The sequence below is a fragment of the Macaca mulatta genome, chromosome 19, assembly GCF_049350105.2.
Source record: "Macaca mulatta isolate MMU2019108-1 chromosome 19, T2T-MMU8v2.0, whole genome shotgun sequence".
In the NCBI taxonomy this organism is placed as follows: Eukaryota; Metazoa; Chordata; class Mammalia; order Primates; family Cercopithecidae; genus Macaca; species Macaca mulatta.
In genome coordinates this window covers 68,157,910-68,180,000 of record NC_133424.1, presented here as the reverse complement: position 1 = coordinate 68,180,000, position 22,091 = coordinate 68,157,910, and the positions used below count along the sequence as shown (strand labels likewise).

Genomic DNA, 22,091 nt, shown 5'->3' with positions numbered 1-22,091 from the left:
TGTGTGTGTGTGTATGTATGTGTGTGTGTGGTGTGTGGGTGGTGTGTGGGGGTGTGTGTGTGTATGTGTGTATGTATGTGTGTGTGTGGTGTGTGGGTGTGTGTGTGTCTATGTGTGTATGTATGTATGTGTGGTGTGTGGGTGGTGTGTGTGTGTGTGTGTGTATGTGTGTATGTATGTGTGTGTGTGGTGTGTGTGTGTGTGTGTGTGTATGTGTGTATGTATGTGTGTGTGTGGTGTGTGGTGGTGTGTGTGTGTGTGTGTATGTGTGTATGTATGTGTGTGTGTGGTGTGTGGGTGTGTGTGTGTGTATGTGTGTATGTTTGTATGTGTGTGTGGTGTGTGGTGGTGTGTGTGTGTGTGTGTGTGTATGTGTGTGTGTGGTGTGTGGGGGTGTGTGTGTGTGTGTGTGTGTGTGGTGTGTGGGTGTGTGTGTGTGTGTATGTGTGTGTGTGGTGTGTGTGGGGGTGTGTGTGTGTGTATGTGTGTGTGTGTGGTGTGGGTGTGTGTGTGTATGTATGTGTGTGTGTGGTGTGTGGGTGTGTGTGTGTCTATGTGTGTATGTATGTATGTGTGGTGTGTGGGTGGTGTGTGTGTGTGTGTGTATGTGTGTATGTATGTGTGTGTGTGGTGTGTGGGTGTGTGTGTATGTGTGTATGTATGTATGTGTGTGTGGTGTGTGGGGGTGTGTGTGTGTGTGTGTGTATGTATGTGTGTGTGGGGTGTGTGGTGGTGTGTGTGTGTGTGTGTATGTGTGTGTGTGGTGTGTGGGGGTGTGTGTGTGTGTGTATGTGTGTGTGTGTGGTGTGTGGGTGTGTGTGTGTGTGTATGTGTGTGTGTGTGGTGTGTGGGTGTGTGTGTGTATGTATGTGTGTGTGTGGTGTGTGGGGGTGTGTGTGTGTATGTGTGTGTGGTGTGTGGTGGTGTGTGTGTGTGTGGTGTGTGGGTGTGTGTGTGTGTGTATGTGTGTGTGTGGTGTGTGGGGGTGTGTGTGTGTGTATGTGTGTATGTATGTGTGTGTGTGGTGTGTGGGTGTGTGTGTGTATGTGTGTGTGTGGTGTGTGGGGGTGTGTGTGTGTATGTGTGTGTGGTGTGTGGTGGTGTGTGTGTGTGTGGTGTGTGGGTGTGTGTGTGTGTGTATGTGTGTGTGTGGTGTGTGGGGGTGTGTGTGTGTGTATGTGTGTATGTATGTGTGTGTGTGGTGTGTGGGTGTGTGTGTGTATGTGTGTGTGTGGTGTGTGGGTGTGTGTGTGTGTATGTGTGTGTGTGGTGTGTGGTGGTGTGTGTGTGTGTGTGTAGGCGATAACACTCAGTACAGTGGGGAGGAGCATCTCCTGGGTCCGAGAGCTCCAAAGGGCAGGAGCACCTTGCAGTCATCTTGACCCTGGGGACTTACCTATTGCTGGCAGACGCTGGGAGCAGTTCTGTGAGGTATGCAAAGCAGGCAGGTTCTACATGACTAAACATCTGCTTATTTGGGCTGTGTTTGAAACAATTGGATGTATAAACAAAGTTTGAAGCCAGTGGGCTTTATGCACTAACAGGTTTCAGCCTAGAGTGAAAAAGATAACCTAGGGACTGTCTTTGGCTCATTTATATAGTAACGAGACAGAACAGAGTACATCGTAACTTAGATTTCTTGTCAGCAGCGTACAAGACCACAAACAGCCTATTTGCTTATTATAACAGTTGCCTCTTCATTAAGAGTCCTTATCTGTATCAATGACATACCTCCAAGGAGTATAGTCATTGTAAATACAGCCGATTGCCATACAGATTATTCTAGCATAGAGGAGTTTCATAGACAACAGCCTATCTTGTAACAGACCATAAGCATAGATTTCCAATCTACACAGGGGTGACAATTTCAAAAGAAACACTTCCCCTCCAACGTTCCTATATGATACTCGATTCTCAACCGATATGCTATTTGCTAATCAGGGATAACTTTTACCATAAGAATGTTGCCTTTTAACACAACTGATATTCCACCTTAACAGAACCTAGAAATTTACCAAGATCGATTGACAAGGCCATTGACCCAGACGGAAAGAGTTCAGACCTATCATTGATGATCTATCAGAAAGGAGCTTCTATCACATCACAGGAATTTTCTAGGATGTCAGCTTTGGATGAATTGGCATTGCTGTGTGGTTTGATTGTCTGATTCCACATCTATTTTTTAGATCTCCTATTTCTGGTGCCTCAAAATCCCTTTTCTCTGAAGTCTGCCTTCCTTGGAGAAGCAAGATGGCAGAATCGAATTCTACTGACTTTGACCTGCTGTGGTATCTGGAGAATCTCAGTGACAAGGAATTTCAGAGTTTTAAGAAGTATCTGGCACGCAAGATTCTGGATTTCAAACTGCCACAGGTTCCACTGATTAATTTAGGGGCGACAAAAGAACAACTGGCTAACTTGTTGCCAATCTCTTATGAAGGACAGCATATATGGAATATGCTATACAGCATATTTCTAATGATGCGTAAGGAAGATCATTGTATGAAGATCATTGGCAGACGAAACCGTGAGTGGGGTCATGAGAAGGGTGGGTAGAAATCGGGGCACTTCACAGGAAGCTGGGTGTTGGGCCTTTTTTTTTTTTAAATAGGTTTTTGGGAAACAGGTGGTATTGGATTACATGAGTAAGTTCTTTGGTGGTGATTTCTAAAATTTTGGTGCCCCCACCACCCGATCGGTGCACACTGTCCCCAGTGTGTAGTCTTTTATCCCTCACCTCCCTCTCACACTTGCCACTGAGTCCCTGCAGTCCAATGTATCATTCTTATGCCTTTGCATCCTCTTAACTTAGCTCCCACTCATAAGAACATACAATGTTTGGTTTTCCATCCCTGAGTTACTTCACTTAGAATAATGGTCTCCAGTCCCATCCAGGTTGCTGCAAATGCCATTATTTCATTTCTTTTTATGACTGAGTAGTGTGTGGTGTGTGTGTGTGTGTGTGTGTGTGTTCACAATTTCTTTATCCACTTGCTGATTGATGGACATTTGGGCTGGTTCCATATTTTTGCAATCGCGAATTGTGCCACTATAAACGTGTGTGCACATGTCTGTCTTGTTTAATGACTTCTTTTCCTCTGGGTAGATACCCAGTAGTAGGATTACTGGATCAAATGGTTAGTTTTCCTTTTAGTTCTTTAAGGAATATCCACACTGGTTTTCATAGCAGTTGACATTCCCACCAGCAGTGTAAAAGTGTTCCCTTTTACCACGTCCACACCAACATCTATCTTTTTAATTTTTTTTTTATCATGGCCATTGTTGCAGGAGTAAGGTGGGATTGCATTGTGGTTTTGATTTGCATTTCCCTGATCATTAGTGATGTTGGGCATTTTTTTCATATTCATTTTTCAAGGACTATCAGATATTAGCCATTTGTGTATCTTCTTTTGAGAAGCGTCTATTCGTGTCCTTAGTCTACTTGCTGATGGAATTGTTTAGCTTGGTGGTTTTGATACATGACTTTTCCATCCCCAAAGAACTGGAAGTCACATGAGGACCGGGGATGGATTGGACGAGGGTCGTGTTCTATCTTGTGGCTTTCTGATTCTACCTTTATTTTCTATTATGCTAACCAGCTTATATGAAAGTAGCCAGCCAAAGGATTAGACTCAAAGTACTTAGCTAGAGCAGATTTCCCAGCATGGAGCTCTGTCCTAGAACCATAAGATCCAGCTGTAGAATTGTGGGGGGCTCTGTGTGAAGATCATGGAGAGTTAGCACCCCAGGTAAACTCCTACTGTAAGATCCAGCTACAGAAATGTAGGGGGCTCTGTGTAAAGATCATGCAGAGTAGTATTTGGGAGGTTGAGGCTGGTGGATTACCTGAAGTCAGGAGTTCGAAACCAGCCTGACCAATATGGTGAAACCCCTGTCTCTACTAAAAATACAAAAATTAGCCGGGCGTGGTGGCGCATGCCTGTAATCCCAGCTATTCGGGAGGCTGAGGCAGGAGAATTGCTTGAACCTGGAACCTGGGAGGCAGAGGTTGCAGTGAGCTGAGATCACACCATTGCACTCCAGCCTGGGCAACAGAGCAAGATTCCGTCTCAGAAAAACAAAAAACAGGCTCTCTGTTGCCCATGCTGGAGTGCAGTGGTGCAATCATAGCTCACTGTAGCCTTGAATCCTGGGCTCGAGCAATCTTCCTGCCTCAGCCTCTGGAGTAGCTGGGATGACAGGTGCACACCACCAGGCCTGGACATAACTGACTTTAAATACCAGGCTTTTTTGTCATGTCTTTTCTATCCATTTTATTTATATATCTATTTATATTTATATCTTAATGTATATTTATATGTTTATAGAAATATATATACATACATGTTTATAGAAATATATATACATATATACATACATGTTTATAGTTATATGTTTATATTTATATATTTTATATGTAAATTATGTGTACATATATTTATATAGATATAAAATATATAAATATATACACATATAAATATATATAATTTTTTGAGTCTCGCTCTGTCGCCCAGGCTGGAGTGCAGTGGCCTGATCTCAGTTCACCGCAACCTCTACCTCCTGGGTTCAAGCAATTCTCCTGCCTCAGCCTCCCGAGTAGCTGGGATTACAGGCACCCACCACCACACCCCGCTAACTTTTTGTATTTCTAGTAGAGATGGGGTTTCACCATGTTGACCAGACTGATCTCGAACTCCTGACCCCATGAGCCACTGTGCCTGGGCCTATCCATTGTATATCCTCTAGCCATCTAGAAAGACTCATAGGGACCAGCCAGGCAAGTACTGAAAATGTACAAAGTAGCTGCCCAGCTCTAGGTAAAATATATGTTCAGGTTTACTACTGTCCCTTAATTGGTCATATGGAGAAAAATATTTCAGGTTGTCTCCAGTTATAGCCTAAAACAAATGATTGAACATCTACTAAACTGCTGTCGATATTTGAAAATGGTACTGAGGCCCCAGGACTACCAGCCCTTCTGATGTGATGAGAAACCAGAGATCTGGAGTGTCTGCCTCTTTTTAACATTTAATGGTTGGCAGCTATTTCAAATTAAAACATGGCTTGAAATTTAAGTAAAACCATCTCGTGGACCAGGTCCAGGTTTGGTCCCAGATTTAAACCTCCAGCACAAAATGAGAAGGTACAGAGTCTGAGGCAGAATCCGGTGAGCAGTAGGGAAACTTGGCTAGCATACTTCACTCACCCACCTTATTTGAAAGCTGAAAACTGCTTTTCACATCTTCTCCCATATAAATTTACAACCAGAAAAAATCTATTACATAGCATACAGTATTCAAAAAGTACAAAAAAAGAAACTAAAGTCACCTGGAATCCCACAACCTTGAGCTATACCTAACGTTAATAGCTATCTCCTTCAGGAACTTTCAAGTCAGACAGATACAACTGTGTAAAAATAGTCAGGCCAGGTGCAGTGATTCACACTTGTACTTTGGGAGGCCGAGACAAGTGGATTGCTTGAGGCTGGGAGTTTGAGACCAGCCTTGCCAACATGGCGAGACCCTGTCTCTACAAATAAAATTTAAAAATAGCCAGGTATGGCGTGTGCCTGTAATCCCAGCTAGTTGGGAGGCTGAAGTGGAACAACTGTTTGAACCTGGGAGGCAGAGGCTGTGGTGAGACATGATTGCGCCATTGCACTCTAGCCTGGATGACAAAGCGAGACCCTGTATCCAAAAAAAAAAAGTCACACCCTATACTATACTTAGGCCCGTTTTGATTTATCAAATTTTCACCTAAGCATTTTTGGATAAGGTTAAAAACATCTTAAGCCATCCCCATTCTGGGGTTCCTGCAGAAGGAGTAAGGATTTATCAGTTTTCATGGGTATCCGTCCAAGGTTTTTACAAGTGAGTTATATCAGCATATCTAGATAGGAGAACAATTGGAATGGAAGAAGTAATCTATAAAGTCCATTGAAGGTCAAAGGCATGTTGAAAACTTATTAAAATGGTAGAGGATGACCAGGCGCGGTGGCTCACACCTGTAATCCCAGCACTTTGAGAGGCCAAGGCGGGCGGATCACCTGAGGTCACAAGTTCGAGACCAGCCTGGCCAACATGGTGAAACTCCGTCTATACTGAAAATAGAAAAATTAGCCCAGCATGGTGGGAACCTTAACAGGTGGAAAGTTTAGCAAGGTTTGTTTTGCATAGTGTATATTTTAAGTTACAGACCATCCATCTGATTCTTATACTCTATATACATAATATATGGGGATATATATGTAATATATTATGAAACTTATAAAATTATTACCTCCTAATTCCAAAAGCTGGGTTATATGTACGTATGCTTCTATTCAGTTTTTATTTTACTTTTGACAAATAGTTATGCGTAATTATAAGGGACAATGTGATGTTTAGATATGCTTCCATTGTGGAATGTGGACATGAAGCTAACAAATCTATTGTCTCACATACTTATTCTCGTGTGTGTGTGTGTGTGTGTGTGTGTGTAACTGGAAAGCTTCTGAATGGCAAAGGAAATGAGTGAAGAGACCCCTGGACTAGGAGAATATATATTTGTAAACTCTGTATGATACGGAACTATATCCAAAATATATAAGGAACTCAATAACAAGAAAACGGATAACCCAATCAATAAATTGGCCAAAAACAAACAAACAAAAAACACCTAAATAGACATCTTCCAAAGATTTTTTTCTTGATGATAAATCATGGTTTATAATCACGAACCATACTCACCACCATCATCATCATGGTTTTCTACTTTGAATCTCAATTTTTTATTGTATACTGAACATCATATATAAAGACAGTAAGGAGAAAGTCCTGTCTCGGCCAGTCTGTTGGGATGTGATGAATCAGAACTGGGCAGCCCTGGTAGTCTTGAGGGTGGGATCAGGCCCGTTTATCCATCAGGCTCATCTCCACGGCAAGGAGCTAGCGTGTCACATTCTAGTACATTCAGGTCCACCACACCAGCCCTGCTGCAGCTGTTAATCGTTGGCTTTTATTTATCCCATCACACTTCTTCCAGGCTGCCTGGCTCCCTCTTCTGCCTGCCCTTACCCAGGGATAAAAACATTTTCAGGTACCTGCTCACCGAGGAAGAAGTCATCTTCTAGGAATTCACTTATTTGGATCATTTCTGTATCATACCTCTACGATAGCTTTATACTTATGTCTTAACATTTTTGTTTTTGCAGTGGGACTGTAATCTTGTGTATTCTCAAGAAATAAGACTCCCTTTTACGATACATTTTAACTTTATTCCATATATCATTTCAATCTTAAGTAGTTCATTAAATGATCTGGATTTAAGTAATGATATGCATAAACAAGAAAATAGAAGGAAAGATGAACGTGTAACACATGACTGACAGGCCAAGATGTAATAAGTAGATACTCTGAGCTGAATACACACCAGGAAACAGTCCCTGAGCTCGAGTTATTGTCTCAAAGGAAAAACTGGGTGTGAAACGAAACATTGTAATTGAAGGCTACGTAAAATGCTAGGGAACCCCCAAAAAGGAAAGAAATATGTTCTTGATGCCAACATATGAGAGGGAAGCCCTTGCAGGATAAAGAGCAATGCTCAAACAGATCTGTCGACCCCATTGTTTGGGTTAAATAGGTTTTGTTCAAACTTTTTCCTTTAAAGCAACATCGGCTAGGCGCAGTGGCTCATGCCTGTAATCCCAGAACATTGGGAGGCCAAGGCAGGTGGATCACCTGAGGTCAGGAGTTCGAGACTAGCCTTGCTAACATGGCAAAACCCTGTCTTTACTAAAAATACAAAAAATTAGCCAGGCGTGGTGGTGCGTACCTGTAATCCCAGCTACTCAGGAGGCTGAGGCAGGAGAATCACTTGAACTCAGGAGGTGGAGGCTGCGGTGAGCCCAGATCGTGCCACTGCACTCCAGCCTGGGCAATAAGAGCAAAACTCCATCTCAAAAACAAATCAACATGATAGTAAATATCTTTGTACCTATATCTTTGTGATATAGTAAGTAAAAAATTTCTACTACACTTTGTATCCTGTAAACACGAAAAGAAGCTAAAACTGTTCTTACATCTTGAACTTTTATCTTTGTTCTATTTTCTGCCCCGTACTCGCTGGATTAGGCAATCAGGAGGCATGCAAGGCTCTCATGAGGAGAAAAATCATGGTGCGATGGGAAAATCACACTTTTGGAGAATTTCATTATAAATTTTTTTGTAATGTTGCATCAGATGTGTTCTACGTACTTCAATTAGCCTATGATTCTACCAGCTGTTATTCAGCCAACGATCTCAATGTGTTCCTGATGGGAGATAGAGCATCTGGAAAAACTATGACTATAAACCTGGCTGTGATGAAGTGGATCAACGGCGAGATGTGGCAGAACATGATCTCGTACGTCGTTCACCTCACTTCTCACGAAATAAACCAGATGACCGACAGCAGCTTGGCTGAGCTGATCGCCAAGGACTGGCCTGACGGCCAGGCTCCCATTGCAGACATCCTGTCTGATCCCAAGAAACTCCTTTTCATCCTGGAGGACGTGGACAACCTAAGGTTCGAGTTAAATGTCAATGAACATGCTTTGTGTAGTAACAGCACCCAGAAAGTTCCAATTCCAATTCTCCTGGTCAGTTTGCTGAAGAGACAAATGGCCCCAGGTTGCTGGTTCCTCATCTCCTCAAGGCCCACGAGGGAGGAAAACATCAAAATGTTCTTGAAAACCACAGACTGCTACGTGACCTTGCAGTTCTCGAATGAGAAGAGGGAGCTATATTTTCACTCTTTCTTTAACGACCGTCAGAGGGCGTCGACAGCCCTCATGCTTGTACATGACAATGAAATACTCACGGGTCTGTGCCGGGTCGCCATCCTATGCTGGATCACATGTACTGTCCTGAATCGGCAGATGGAGAAGGGGCACGACCCCCAACACTGCTGCGAAACACCCACGGATCTACATGCCCACTTTCTTGCTGATGCGTTGACATCAAAGGCTGGACTCACTGCCAATCAGTATCACCTAGGTCTCCTAAGACGGCTATGTTTGCTGGCCGCAGGAGGACTGTTTCTGAGCACCCTCAATTTCAGTGGTGAAGACCTCAGATGTGTTGGGTTTACCGAGGTTGATTTCTCTGTGTTGCAGGCCGTGAATATTCTGTTGCCGAGCAGCACTCACAAAGACCGTTACAAGTTCATACACTTGAACGTCCAGGAGTTTTGTGCAGCCATTGCATTTCTGATGGCAGTACCCAACTGTCTGATCCCCTCAGGCAGCAGAGGGTATAAAGAGAAGAGAGAACAATACTGTAACTTTAATCAAGTGTTTACTTTCATTTTTGGTCTTCTAAATGAAAACAGGAGAAAGATTCTTGAGACAACCTTCGGCTACCAGCTACCCATGGTAGAGAGCTTCAGGAGGTACTCGGTGGAATACATGAAACATTTGGGCCGAGACCAGCAAAAGTTGACGCACCACGGGTCTTTGTTCTACTGTCTCTTTGAGAATCAGGAAGAAGAATTTGTGAAGAAGGTTGCGAACACTCTCAAGGAGGTCACCCTTTACCTTCAATCAAACAAGGATATGATGGTCTCATTATACTGTCTCGAGTACTGCTGTCACCTGAGGACATTTAAGTTGAGTGTTCAGCGCATCTTTGAATACAAAGAGCCACTTGTAAGGCCAACTGCTAGGTGAGTCTTTAAAAAATAAATCCTCTTTTCTGTCTTCGTAAGACCTGCCCATAATTCTAGAGCTTGTTGACCAGAACAAGACAAACTCGGGGCCATGAAGAACTTAATTTCCAGTCGAGCTTCTAATTAGACCAGTGACTTAAATCTCTCTGCTTCTATTTAAACTCAAACTTTGAGTTAAGCCTCGGCACTGTTGACATTTTGGGCCAGCCGTTCTTTTGTGGTGGGGGTCTATCTTGCGCATTGTAAGTGGTTTAGCAGTATCTCTGGTCTCTCCTGTGGCCAGTAGGGTCCCTTTTTCCCCACTTGTGACAGCAACAAAAATCTATATCACCAAATGTCTGCTGAGGGGCAGAACTGCCTCATTGCAAACCAGTGGTTTAACCTAATTTCTTCAGATCTGTTGTAGAGATTAAACAGAAATAAACCTTGTATTTTTACATTATAGGAATGTTCATGATAACACAAAACATGCAACATTGATTTTTAATATTGAAGTTTTAAAATATTCTCGCATTTAAAGGCCCTGCACTCAGATGTATCTTACCTGAATATGGAATCACCAACTACTTTAGTGGATCTGAATGTTGTTTTTTCATGCTTGACCCTACTTTATTTCTTTTTTTTTTTTTTTTTTTTTTTTTTTTTTTTTTTTTTTTGAGACGGAGTCATGCTCTGTCGCCCAGGCTGGAGTGCAGTGGCCGGATCTCAGCTCACTGCAAGCTCCGCCTCCCGGGTTCACGCCATTCTCCTGCCTCAGCCTCCCTGAGTAGCTGGGACTACAGGCGCTGCCACCTCGCCCGGCTAGTTTTTTGTATTTTTAGTAGAGACGGGGTTTCACCGTGTTAGCCAGGATGGTCTCGATCTCCTGACCTCGTGATCCGCCTGTCTCGGCCTCCCAAAGTGCTGGGATTACAGGCTTGAGCCACCGCGCCCGGCCGACCCTACTTTATTTCTTGCTGCCTGGTATTAAGTCTGGGTCAGACAACAGACACTCTCAAAAGATCCTTTAATTCACGTGTTTTACAAATTGCTGGAGTTGAATCGATTCCATCGGAAAACTCAATTTTTCTTCTCTGTAGTCAAATGAAGAGCCTTGTCTACTGGAGAGAGATCTGTTCTCTTTTTTGTACGATGGACACCCTCTGGGAGCTGCATCTTTTTGACAGTGACCTTAATGATATTTCGGAAAGGATTCTGTCTAAAGCCCTGGAGCATTCTAGCTGTAAACTTCGTACACTCAAGTAAGTACTCTATCAACTTCTGCCTTAGAGGTTCCCCCAGGAATAACGGTGATCTTTTTCTTTCTCTGGGAGAAGATAATATACAAAACACACTTTCAGGTCAGGCTCATCAGGGCCTAGGCTCCTTCTGTACTTCTCAACCATCTTTAGTGTGTCTATGATAAAGATGACCTTGGGCCACAATGGCGTCTGAGGTCCCAGTCGTCATGGCTGCCTTCAAGGCAGGAAGCAACAGAAGGGAGAAGGAAAGGTTGATCTAGAAGCTTCAGGAGCTTCCTTGATGGAGCCTTTTCCAAACTCTTGCATCACTTCTGCTCGCATCTCATTGACCTGTTTACCTTGTCCTCACACAGCTTCATAGAACTACAAAGGTGGACTGGGAAAGTAGTCCCTTGCAATCAGAAAGAAATAGTAACAACTGGATTTATCCTAAGGAAGAAAGCAAAAATGGGTCAGGCTAGGAGTCTAGCAGTTTCTTTCCTAGGGAATGCATTAGAATCAGGTGAAAAACAGCTGTACTTGCCTAAACAGTCATTGGGAAAATTGAGTATTTATCTGAGTTTATAATAGCGCTATAGGAAATGTCACTAAACTATTCAGTGCACATCAACATATATGATCTTAGGATTCCGGAAGCCCAGGAGTTGGCTTTATTTTCATTCAAGAAGAATGCATACTTTGTTTGGGGTGCTTACCTAAGCACTAGGATATATCGATGGGGAAAAAAGACAAATTTCCTTGCTTGCTATCTGATGAGACAGAATATAGGCAGACATAATAAGTACATGCGTTTTAAAGTATTTTAGGGTAATGATGTTATGGGGGAAAGAATGGCAAGGTCAGCGTGCATAAGTGGGTATTTAGGGGTATGGGAGGGTACAAGCCGTAGTAATAAGTTCCACGGAGAAAGTGAGATTTGAGCAAGGACTTGAATGAGGTGAAAGAATGAGCCACATAGACTGTTGGTCATCCCCTGGGAGGGGTGGGGATCCATGAAACGAAGGCTTTGTGTTCAGAGACCTACGTGGTTAGACCAGTGTGAGGCAGGAAGGGTATGACGGAAATGGCTCACAGGTATGTACGTCATGATCACAGTGTTGTACATCAGTGTCAGGACTGGGTTTTCTGGAGTGAGGTGAGGAGTTTCGAGGGGTTTTGAGCAGAGATGCCATAATTTAGCTTGTATTTTAAGAAGCTCATTCTGGATGCTGTGTTTTAAAATGACCAATCAGGGACCGTAGGACAGAATCTGAAAGTTCAGAGGAGGCTCCTTTTCTTGGTGTTTGCCAGGTGCGAATCCATGGTGCCTCCGAGGGTATGAATAGTAGAGGTTGGTGAGGTGCCAACTCCGGGGCGTATGTTGACAAAGGATAATTCCTTGATTAAATCTAGACTAGGAGATAGAAGAGTTGCCCCAAGATCTTTGTTTTGGAAACTGCCACATGAGAATTGCCGCTGAGATGGGAAGCGATGGCAGGAGCAAGAATTTGAGGAAGGTCAGTCTAAAGTTGTTTGAGCTAAAGTTGCAATGTCTATTAGGTGTCCAAAGAGCAGTGTGGAATGTTTCTGAACTGAAGGTAAAATGTGGGTGTCATTCGTATATACATGTGTATAACACAAATGTATATTTAAAGCCAAGGACTGAGTTCACCAAGGATAGGAATGTTGCTCAGGAAGCAAAACGATCCCAAGACTGTTGCCCAGAGTTCTCCAACATGAAGTGGTTGGGGAGAAAAGCACAAACTAGCGAAGGCCTTTGAGGGAGTCATTAGGCTAGAAGGAAAAGTAAAGGGCGTGTGGTATCCTCGGATCCCAGTGAGGCACATTTACTAACGAAGGAAAGGTCAACTGTGTCAGATGGCGGTCCTTATTCAAGGAGACTGAAGACTGAGAATTGACCAATGACATGAGCAAGGTGGAAGTCATTGTTGGCCAACAACAGTTCTGGAAGGGTGGTGAGAGCTGGAAAGCTTACTTGAAAATGGAGAGGAGAACTGAAGAATTTTAGGCCGGGTGCAGTGACTTACCCCTGTAATCCCAGCACTTTGAGAGGCTGAGGCGGGTGGATCACTTGAGGTCGGGAGTTCTAGACCAGCCTGGTCAACATGGTGAAACCCCGTCTCTACTAAAAATACAAAAAAGCCAGGTGTGGTGGCATGCAACTGTAATCCCAGCTACTTGGGAGGCTGAGGCAGGAGAATCGCTTGAACCCGGGAGGCGGAGTTTCCAGTGAGCTGAGATTGCACCACTGAACTCCAGCCTGGGCAACAGAGTGAGACTCCTTTGTGTGTGTGTGTGTGTGTGTGTGTGCGCGCGCGCGTGCGTGTGCGTGTGGGTGTGTGTTTTAAAAAACCTTAAACAGTTTTGTTGCAACACAGGGCAAAGACATGGGAGAGAAGTTGTTTGTGTAAAATGGGGATCAAGAGAATCGCTGGGTAAAGGACTCTGGAAATACAGCAACATGGAAAACATCCGGTCTTCCACCAAGTAACCACATAGGCTGGGAAGTAAATTAAAAGGGCTGCCCGTGTGTTCTACTTCTGGATTTACCATAGGATCCTCAATCCTCAGTTATTCCTCCAAGGGTTGGCCAGCTTCCACATTTCCCTTCCTGTCTGTCTCCTTTAATGTTGAGTTGGAGATTCCTAACTCTTTTCTCTAGCTGGCCCTTAGAGACAATGACCAAAGCTGTTGCCCTGATGTCCTGCTTCAACTCCAAGGGAGTGATGAAAAACCTTCCGGGGTGGGGAGTGAGGACCAGTGGTGGTGGTGGGACTCGAGGACAACTTCTTTTTCCTCAGTGAAACTGTGAATTGTTATTTGTTATTTTTTTGAGTCAGAGTCTTGCTCTGACTCTTCAAATGATTCTTCTGCCTCAGTCTCCCGAGTAGCTGGGATGACAGTTGCGTGTCACCACGCCTGGCTAACTTTTGTATTTTTAATAGAAACAGGGTTTCACTATGTTAGCCAGGATGGTCTCGATTTCTTGACCTTGTGATCCGCCTGTCGCAGCCTCCCAAAGTGCTGGGATTACAGGCGTGAGCCACCCTACCCAGCCATGAATTATTTTTTTAACTTTAGGTTCAGTGGTACATGTGCAAGCTTGTTTATACAGGTAAACTTGGGTCACAGGTTTGACATACGTATTTTGTATATAAACTGTAAGACTGTATGCCCAGGTACTAAGCCTAGTACCTATTTTTTTTCCTGATCCTCTCCCTCCTCCCCTCAAGTAGACCCCAGTATCTGTTGTTCCCCTCTTCAGGTCCATGAGTTCTCATCATTTAGCTCCCTCTTACAAGTGAGAACATGCAGTATTTGGTTTTCTGTTCCTGTGTTAGTTTGCTAAGGATAAGGGCCTCCAACTCCATCCATATTCCTGCCCTCCCCCCCGCCCCGCAGGAAAAAAACACCGAAAACATGCCCTCGTTCTTTTTGATGGCTGCATAGTATTCCATGGTATGTATGTATCACATCTATCCAATCTTGTTGATAGGTATTAGGTTGATTGCATGTCTTTGCTATTGTGAATAGTGCTGCATTGAACATTCATGTGCATGTATCTTTTTGGTAGAATAATTTATATTCCTTTCAGTATACACCCAGTAATGGGATTGCTGGGTCAAATGGTAGGTCTGCTTTTAGCTCTTTGAGGAACCACCGCACTGCTTTCCACAATGGTTGAATTAATTTACACTCCCACCAACAATGGGAACATCCTTGCCAGCATCTGTTTTATTTATATAACACACACACACACACGCACGCACACACACACACACACACACATATATATATATATATATATATATATATATATATTTTTTTTTTTTTTTTTTTTTGAGGTGGAGTCTTGATCTGTCACCCAGGCTAGGGTGCAGTGGCACGATCTCGACTCACTGGTCCTTGGCCTCACAGGTTCAAGTGATTCTTCTGCCTCAGCCTCCTGAGTAGCTGGGGTTAACGACATGCACCACCAAGCAGCTTAATTTTTTGTATTTTTGGTGGAGATGGGGTTTTGCCATGTTGGCCAAGCTGGTTTTAAACTCCTGACCTCAAGTGATCCGCCCACGTTGGCCTCCCAAAGGGCTGGGATTACAAGCATGAGCCTCCACGCTCGGCCTGTTATTTTTTGATTCTTAAATAGTAGCCGTTCTGGCTGGTGTAAGATGGTATCTCATGATTTTGATTTGCATTTCTCTAATCAGTGATATCGAGTTCTTTTTCATATGCCTGTTGTCTGCATGTATGTCACCTTCTGAAAACTGTTACCTTCTTTGCCCACTTTTTAAGGAGGTTATTTTTTTCTTGTAAATTTAAGTTCCTTATAGATGTGGGTATTAGACCTTTGTCAGATGCATTCTTTGCAAAGGTTTTCTCCCATTCTGTAGGTTGTCTGTTTACTCTGATAGTTTCTTTTGCTGTGCATAAACACTTTTGTTTAATTACATTCCATTTATCAATTTTTGCTTTTGTTGCAATTGTTCTTGGCATCTTCATGTTGAAATATTTGCCCATTCCTATGTCCAGAATGGTATTGCCTAGTTTTTTATTTTTTGTTTTTTTGGTTTTTTTTGTAACGATCTTGCTGTGTTCCCCAGTGCAGTGGCATGATCTCGGCTCACTGCAACCTCTGCCTCCCAGGTTCAAGCGATTCTCCTGCCTCAGCCTCCTGAGTAGTTGGGACTACAGGCACCCACCACCATGCCCAGCTAATTTTTGTGTTTTTAGTAGAGAGAGCATTTCACTATGTTGGCCAGGCTGGTCTTCAACTCCTGACCTTGTGATCCGCCCACCTGAGCCTCCCAAAGTGCTGGGATTACAGGCATGAGTCACTGTGCCCGGCCCCTCCCAGGTTTTAATAGTTTTGCATTTCATTTTGTCTTTAATCCATCTTGAGTTGGTTTTTGTAGGTGGTGTGAAGAAGGCATTCAGTTTCAGTCTTCTGCATATGACTAGCCAGTTATCCCAGCACCATTTGTTGAAAAGGGAGTCTTCTCTCCATTGTTTTTCTTTTGTCAACTTTGTTGAAGATCAGACTGTTGTAGTTGTGTGGCCTCATTTCTGGGCTCTCTATTCTGTTCCACTGGTCTATGTATCTGTTTTTGTACCAGTACCATGCTGTTTTGGTTATCATAACCCTATAGTATAGTTGGAAATCAGTTAGCGTGATGCCTCCAGCTTTGTTCTTTTTGCTTAGGATTGATTGCTTTGGCTATTGGGGCTCTTTTTTGGTTCTATGTGAACTTTAAATAGTTTTTTCTAGTTCTGTGAAGAATACCATTGGTAATTTGATAGGAATAGCATTGAATCTGTAAATTGCTTTGGGTAGTGTGGCCATTTTAACAATATTGATTCTTCTCTCCATGAGCATGGAATATTTTTTTCCGTTGTTTGTGTCATCTGATCTCTTTGAGCAGTGTTTTGTAATTCTCCTTTTGATCTTTCACCTCTCTAGTTAGCTGTATTCCTAGGTATTTTTTGTGAGGCAATTGTGGATAGAATTACACTTCTGATTTGGCTCTCAGCTTGGCTGTCTTTGGTGTATAGGAATGCTAGTGATTTTTGTACATTGATTTTATTTTTCTCTTTTTGTATCCTGAAACTTTTGCAGTTTATCAGCTGAAGAAGATTTGGGGCCTAGACTATGGGGTTTTCTGGATATGGAATCATGTCATCTGCAAACAGGGATAGTTTGACTTCTTCTCTTCGTATTTGGATGCCATTTATTTCCTCCTCTTGCCTGATTGCTCTGGCTAGGACTGCTGAAACTGAAAAATTTACATGTGGTTGATCCTGTGGCTATATCAGCCATCAGCATATTTTGGCTTTTGCTCTCAGTATAGAAAAACATGGTTAAACTTGTGCATGTGGATGTATCTTAGTATCTTTGTGCATGTGGATGTATTCTTAGTATCCACTTGTGGGTCCTGCTTAAGAAAGGTCATGAGGTGAACACACTGTAAAGACCCAGGGGATTGCTTCAAAGTCAACAAGCTGACCTTGGAATTAACAATAGTCTTCTGACCTGACTAAAAATTTAAGATAGGGAGCCACGTGTGAGGACATAATCCACTGAGAATCTTTGTTACAGAATGAAGTGAGGCAGGCAGGAGAAATTGTGGAGAAGATGTTTGAACCTTCACTGGTGCTTTCCTGCTATTTTGTCTTCCACAGGTTGTCCTATATCTCGACTGCTTCTGGTTTTGAAGACTTACTCAAGGCTTTGGCTCGTAACCGGAGCCTGATACACCTGAGCCTCAACTGTACGTCCATTTCCTTAAATATGTTTTCACTTCTGCGTGAGATCCTGGACAAGTCCACATGCCAAATACGTCATCTGAGGTGAGTCGTTGCTCGGCTGAAAGCTCAGTGCATGTGAGGGGAATGGCTGGGTGTTGGTGGATAGAGGTGCCCCTTCAATAACACTACCTGCTCCTACTTTTTTCATGTCATTCATTCCTCAATTTTTTTTTAGCACATGATTTATTTCTCTCACCAACATTATTCCTGTCTTTTGAGTTGAATTTCTTTTTTTTTTTTTTTTTTTTTGTTTTGTTTTTGAGACGGAGTCTGGCTCTGTCGCCCAGGCTGGAGTGCAGTGGCCATATCTCAGCTCACTGCAAGCTCCGCCTCCCGGGTTCACGCCATTCTCCTGCCTCAGCCTCCCGAGTAGCTGGGACTACAGGCACCCGCCGCCTCGCCCGGCTAGTTTTTTTATTTTTTAGTAGAGACGGGGTTTCACCGGGTTAGCCAAGATGTTTCTACATTGATATTTCATATAACGTGGCTTCTCCCTCCCTTGACTGATATTTCTCTAATGATCTAATTCCTCTGGTCATTCTGAAGTACAGACTACTAGTCAAACCCTAAAACACTGTCCAGTGGAAATTATTCAAGCCACAGACTGAAATTTTCCAGTAGCCACATTAAAAAGTAAAAGGAAGCAACTAATTTTCTTTTTTTTTTTTTTTTGTTGTTGTTGTTGTTGTTGTTGTTTGAGATGGAGTTTCACCCCTGTTGCCCAAGCTAGAGTGCAATGTTGGGATCTCAGCTCACTGCAACCTCTGACTCCCAGGTTCAAGTGATTCTCCTGCCTCAGCCTCCCAAGTAGCTGGGATTACAGGCATGTGCCACCATGCCCAGCTAATTTTGTATTTTTAGCAGAGACAGGGTTTCTCCATGTTGGTCAGGCTGGTCTCGAACTCCTGACCTCAGGTGATCCACAGGCCTCAGCCTCCCAAAGTGCTGAGATTATAGGCGTGAGCCACCGTGCCCAGCCTTGAAACTAATTTTAACAGTATTTTAACCAAGCATATCAAATTATATCCATATGTCATTACTATAAAAAGCTATTGATGTGATTTTGTATTCCTTCTTGTATAAAGGCTGCAGAACCCAGTATTTCAGAGAACATCACCACTCAGGCACATTATCATCAGAATTGTTTGACCTCCATATTGATTTCATAAAATTTACAATTGAGAGAACTAATTCACATGCCCATGTCCTAAACATACTTAAGTCTTCCAATAATTTGGAATCAACCTTTAAATTTAAACTAGCCAAGCCTGGCAGCTCAGGCCTGTAATCTCAGCACTTTGGGAGGCAGAGGGGGTGGATCACTTGAGGTGAGGAATTCGAGAGTTCGAGACCAGCCTGGCCAACACAGTGAAACCCTGCCTCTACTAAAAATACAAAAATTAGCCAGGTATGGTGGCAGGTGCCTGTAATCCCAGCTACTCAAGAGGGTGAGGCAAGAGAATCACTTGAACCCGGGAGGCGGGGGTTGCAGTGAGCTGAGATGGCGCCACTGCGTTTCAGCCTGGGCAACAAGAGCAAAACTCTATCTCAATAAATAAATAAATAATAAATACCAATGTAAATGTAGTAAAACTAACACTCCAGTGCCTCAGTCATGCTAGCCATGCTTTGAGTGCTCAGTAGCTCTATTTGCTAGTGACTCAATATTGGATAATGCCACTTGCTAGACCTCATCTCCAATAAGTGCATTTCGCTTGTACTCTCAATTTCAAGTACCTCATGCTCTAACAGCACCTCCTGTATTCTCAAGCTACTTTGTCTTATAAGCAAATCTTCCCACCCTTTAATCCTACTGGGTCCTTCAGCCATTTGAGCAGCAGCTTCTCACCCTTTCACCTCCCTCATCCCTTTCTTTTTGTTTTTTTGTTTTGCTTTGTTTTTGTTTTTGTCTTGAGATGGAGTTTCACTCTTTTTGCCCTGGCTGGAGCACAGTGGTGTGATCTCAGCTCACTGAAACTTCCACCTCCCAGGTTTAAGCAATTTTCCTGCCCCAGCCTCCCGAGTAGCTGGGATTACAGGCGCTTGCCACCACATACAGCTACTTTTTGTGTTTGTGGTAGAGATGGGGTTTCACCATGTTGGCCAGGCTGGTCTCGAACTCCTGAGCTCAAGTGATCCACCCACCTCAGCCTCCCAAAGTGCTGGAAGCCACTGTACCCAGCTCCTCACTTTCTTTCTGACATCTTTCAGATTCCATGGTTCTTGAGAGTCATTGCCTTCCATCTCACTCGGCATCCTTTCTCCGTATCACATTCTCCCAGCTAAATGCCAACTCTCTTGCCACTTTGTAGGTAGCTTCTCCCCTACCTCAATGCCCCCCTGCCCCAAACTCCTTTCACCTTGGAACACATTTCCTCTTGGCCTTTGGTTTCTCCCAAACCTTGATTGTTCCTCCTCAGTTGTCTTTGCTTGTTTTTCATCTTCCTGGACTCTTATCTTTGGGGTATTTCCAAGTGGTTCTAAATGTCTTCTCTATACCCCTTCTATGCGTTCTTATTCATGGCATTAAGTAGCCTCTATGTGATGAAGACTCTCAGGTACTTATTTATAAACATTTCTCCTGGATTCAGACTCAATGAAGTACTTACAGAGATATCAACTTTGATATTTATTTATCAGACGAAGTCTTGCTGTCGCCCAGGCTGGAGTGCAGTGGGGCCATCTCGGCTCACTTCAACCTCCGCCTCCTGGGTTCAAGCAATTTTTGTGCCTCACCCTCCCCAGTAGCTGGGACCACAGGGGTGCACCACCACACCCCGCTAACTTTTGTATTTTTAGTAGAGACAGGGTTTTGCCACGTCGGCCAGGCTGGTCTCAAACTCCGACCTCACGTGATCTGCCCACCTCAGCCTCTTACTTTGATATTTAAACAGGCATTTCAAATACAGATTTTCTTGTGGCTTGGCTTAGACAACTTTTCTAGGTCTATTGTTAGAGTAGATCCATCTGACTCCTTCCTGCTTCCTTTACTGCTAAGCATGGTAGACCAGCCCATCTCCCACCTACCTGCAGTACTTCAGAACTTCCTACCTGTCCATACCTTTGCTTGCTACATGGAAAAGAGAGTGGAGAAGGGCAACTTTCATCTAGTTTGTATTGTTTTGTTTTGGGGTGGTGTGTGTCTGTGTTTGAAGCAAAACATAGGTTTATTTTTTGACATAGCAGCTTTACTGCAAGGGTAGACTAACTCTTTTTAGTTTATTTAACTTTTAGCTTCAGGGATACATGTTTAGGTTTGTTATGTAGGTAAACTTGTGGCATGGGAGTTTGGTGTGCAGATTATTTCATCACCTACATACTAAGCCTAGTACCTCATAGATATTTTTTCTGATCCTCTCCCTCCTCTGAATCTCAGCCCTCAAGTCGGCCCCAGTGTGTGTTGTTCCCCTCTATGTGTCCATGTGTTCTCATCATTTAGCTCCCATCTATAAGTGAGAACATGTGGTATTTGGTTTTCTGTCCTTGCCTTAGTTTGCTAAGGATAATGGCAATTTAAGTCAGATCTTACGACTCTGTCCTTTAATCTTCAAACCCTCAATGGCTTCCACTTTCATTCAAAATAGAATACACAGGTCAGCGCGATGGCTCACGCCTGTAATCCCAACACTCTGGGAGGCCGATGCGGGCAGATCACCTGAGGTCAGGAATTCGAGACCAGCCTGGCCAACATGGCAAAACCTTGTCTCTACTAAAAATACAAAATTATCCAAGCGTGGTGGTGCATGCCTACTAGGGAGGCTCAGGCAGGAGAATTGCTTGAACCCAAGAGGCAGAGGTTGTGGTGAGCCAAGATCATACCATTGTACTCCAGCCTGAGTGACAAGAGCAAAACTGTCTCAAAAAATAATACAGAATATACCATTTCACGCTGGGTGGCCCTGGCTAACCCTGTCCCCATCTCCTGTTTATGTACCATGCTGTGGCTGCACTGTTTGTGGTAGATGTTTAAAACACCAAACCTACTCCTGCTTCACACTCTTTCCACTCATTTCCTCTAACAGAAATTCTCTTGTCCTAGAGGTTCAGAGCTTGCCCTCTTCTCTCAAGTTTCTGCTAAAATTCTACGTTATTTAAGTCAGATCTTGTGACTCTTCTGTCCTCGAATCTTCAAACCCCCAATGGCTTCCATTTTCATTCAAAATTGAATACACAGGCCAGGTACGATGGCTCAGTGAGAGAGGAGTTCAGACTTCTCTCAGTGGTTGCCCCGTAAGGAAGTAGAATACATCCTTTTCTTTCTCTGACCTACTCTGATTTACTTTCTATAAAGAACTGATCATCTGCTAGGCACATTATACGTTCAGCCCTGTCTTTACAATGCTGGAATTCCATCGTATTTCTTCCAGTTATCTGCTGTATCCCAGGAACTTCGTACAATGCCTAAAACATGGTAGACAATATTAGTTGAATGATGGTTAGCAAAGTCCTCATTAAAGAAGAGAACATTGAGTGACAAGTTGAAGGAAGCGAGACAGCAAACCATGCAGCTATCTGGGGAAAGATCATTTATTTTTATTTTACTTATTTTTTCTCTTTTCTTTTTTTTTTTTTTTTAAGAGGTGGGTCTTGCTGTGTTATCCAAGCTGAAGTACATTGGTATGATCATAGTTCACTGCAGCCTCGAACTCCCGAGTTCAACAGATCCTCCCACCTCAGTCTCCCAAGTAGCTGGGACTGCAGTCATGCGCACCACCACTCCTGGATAATTTAAGGGAAAAAAAATTTTTTTTTTTTTTGAAAGAGGGTCCCACGGGGAAAATCACTAAGCGGAGATGAGGGTACTAGACACTGAAGCAAAAATGTGCTTGTGGACTTGAGGGAGAGTGAGGAGATCAGGGAGGA

The 22,091-nt window shown here is 43.3% G+C and overlaps 1 protein-coding gene across 2 annotated transcripts in view; it reads left to right on the top strand.

Annotated features, from left to right (window-relative positions):
- Nucleotides 1-22,091, top strand: part of NLRP11 (NLR family pyrin domain containing 11) — a 49,080-nt gene that overhangs the window by 14,819 nt on the left and 12,170 nt on the right. Inside the window, 5 exon segments of one of the 2 annotated variants that reach the window (NM_001114109.1) lie at nucleotides 2,187-2,519; nucleotides 2,821-2,830; nucleotides 8,114-9,681; nucleotides 10,764-10,925; nucleotides 17,103-17,270. In NM_001114109.1, the coding sequence (NP_001107581.1) occupies nucleotides 2,251-2,519; nucleotides 2,821-2,830; nucleotides 8,114-9,681; nucleotides 10,764-10,925; nucleotides 17,103-17,270 (2,177 nt within the window). In that variant the 5' untranslated portion in view covers nucleotides 2,187-2,250. 2 annotated transcript variants of the gene reach the window in all.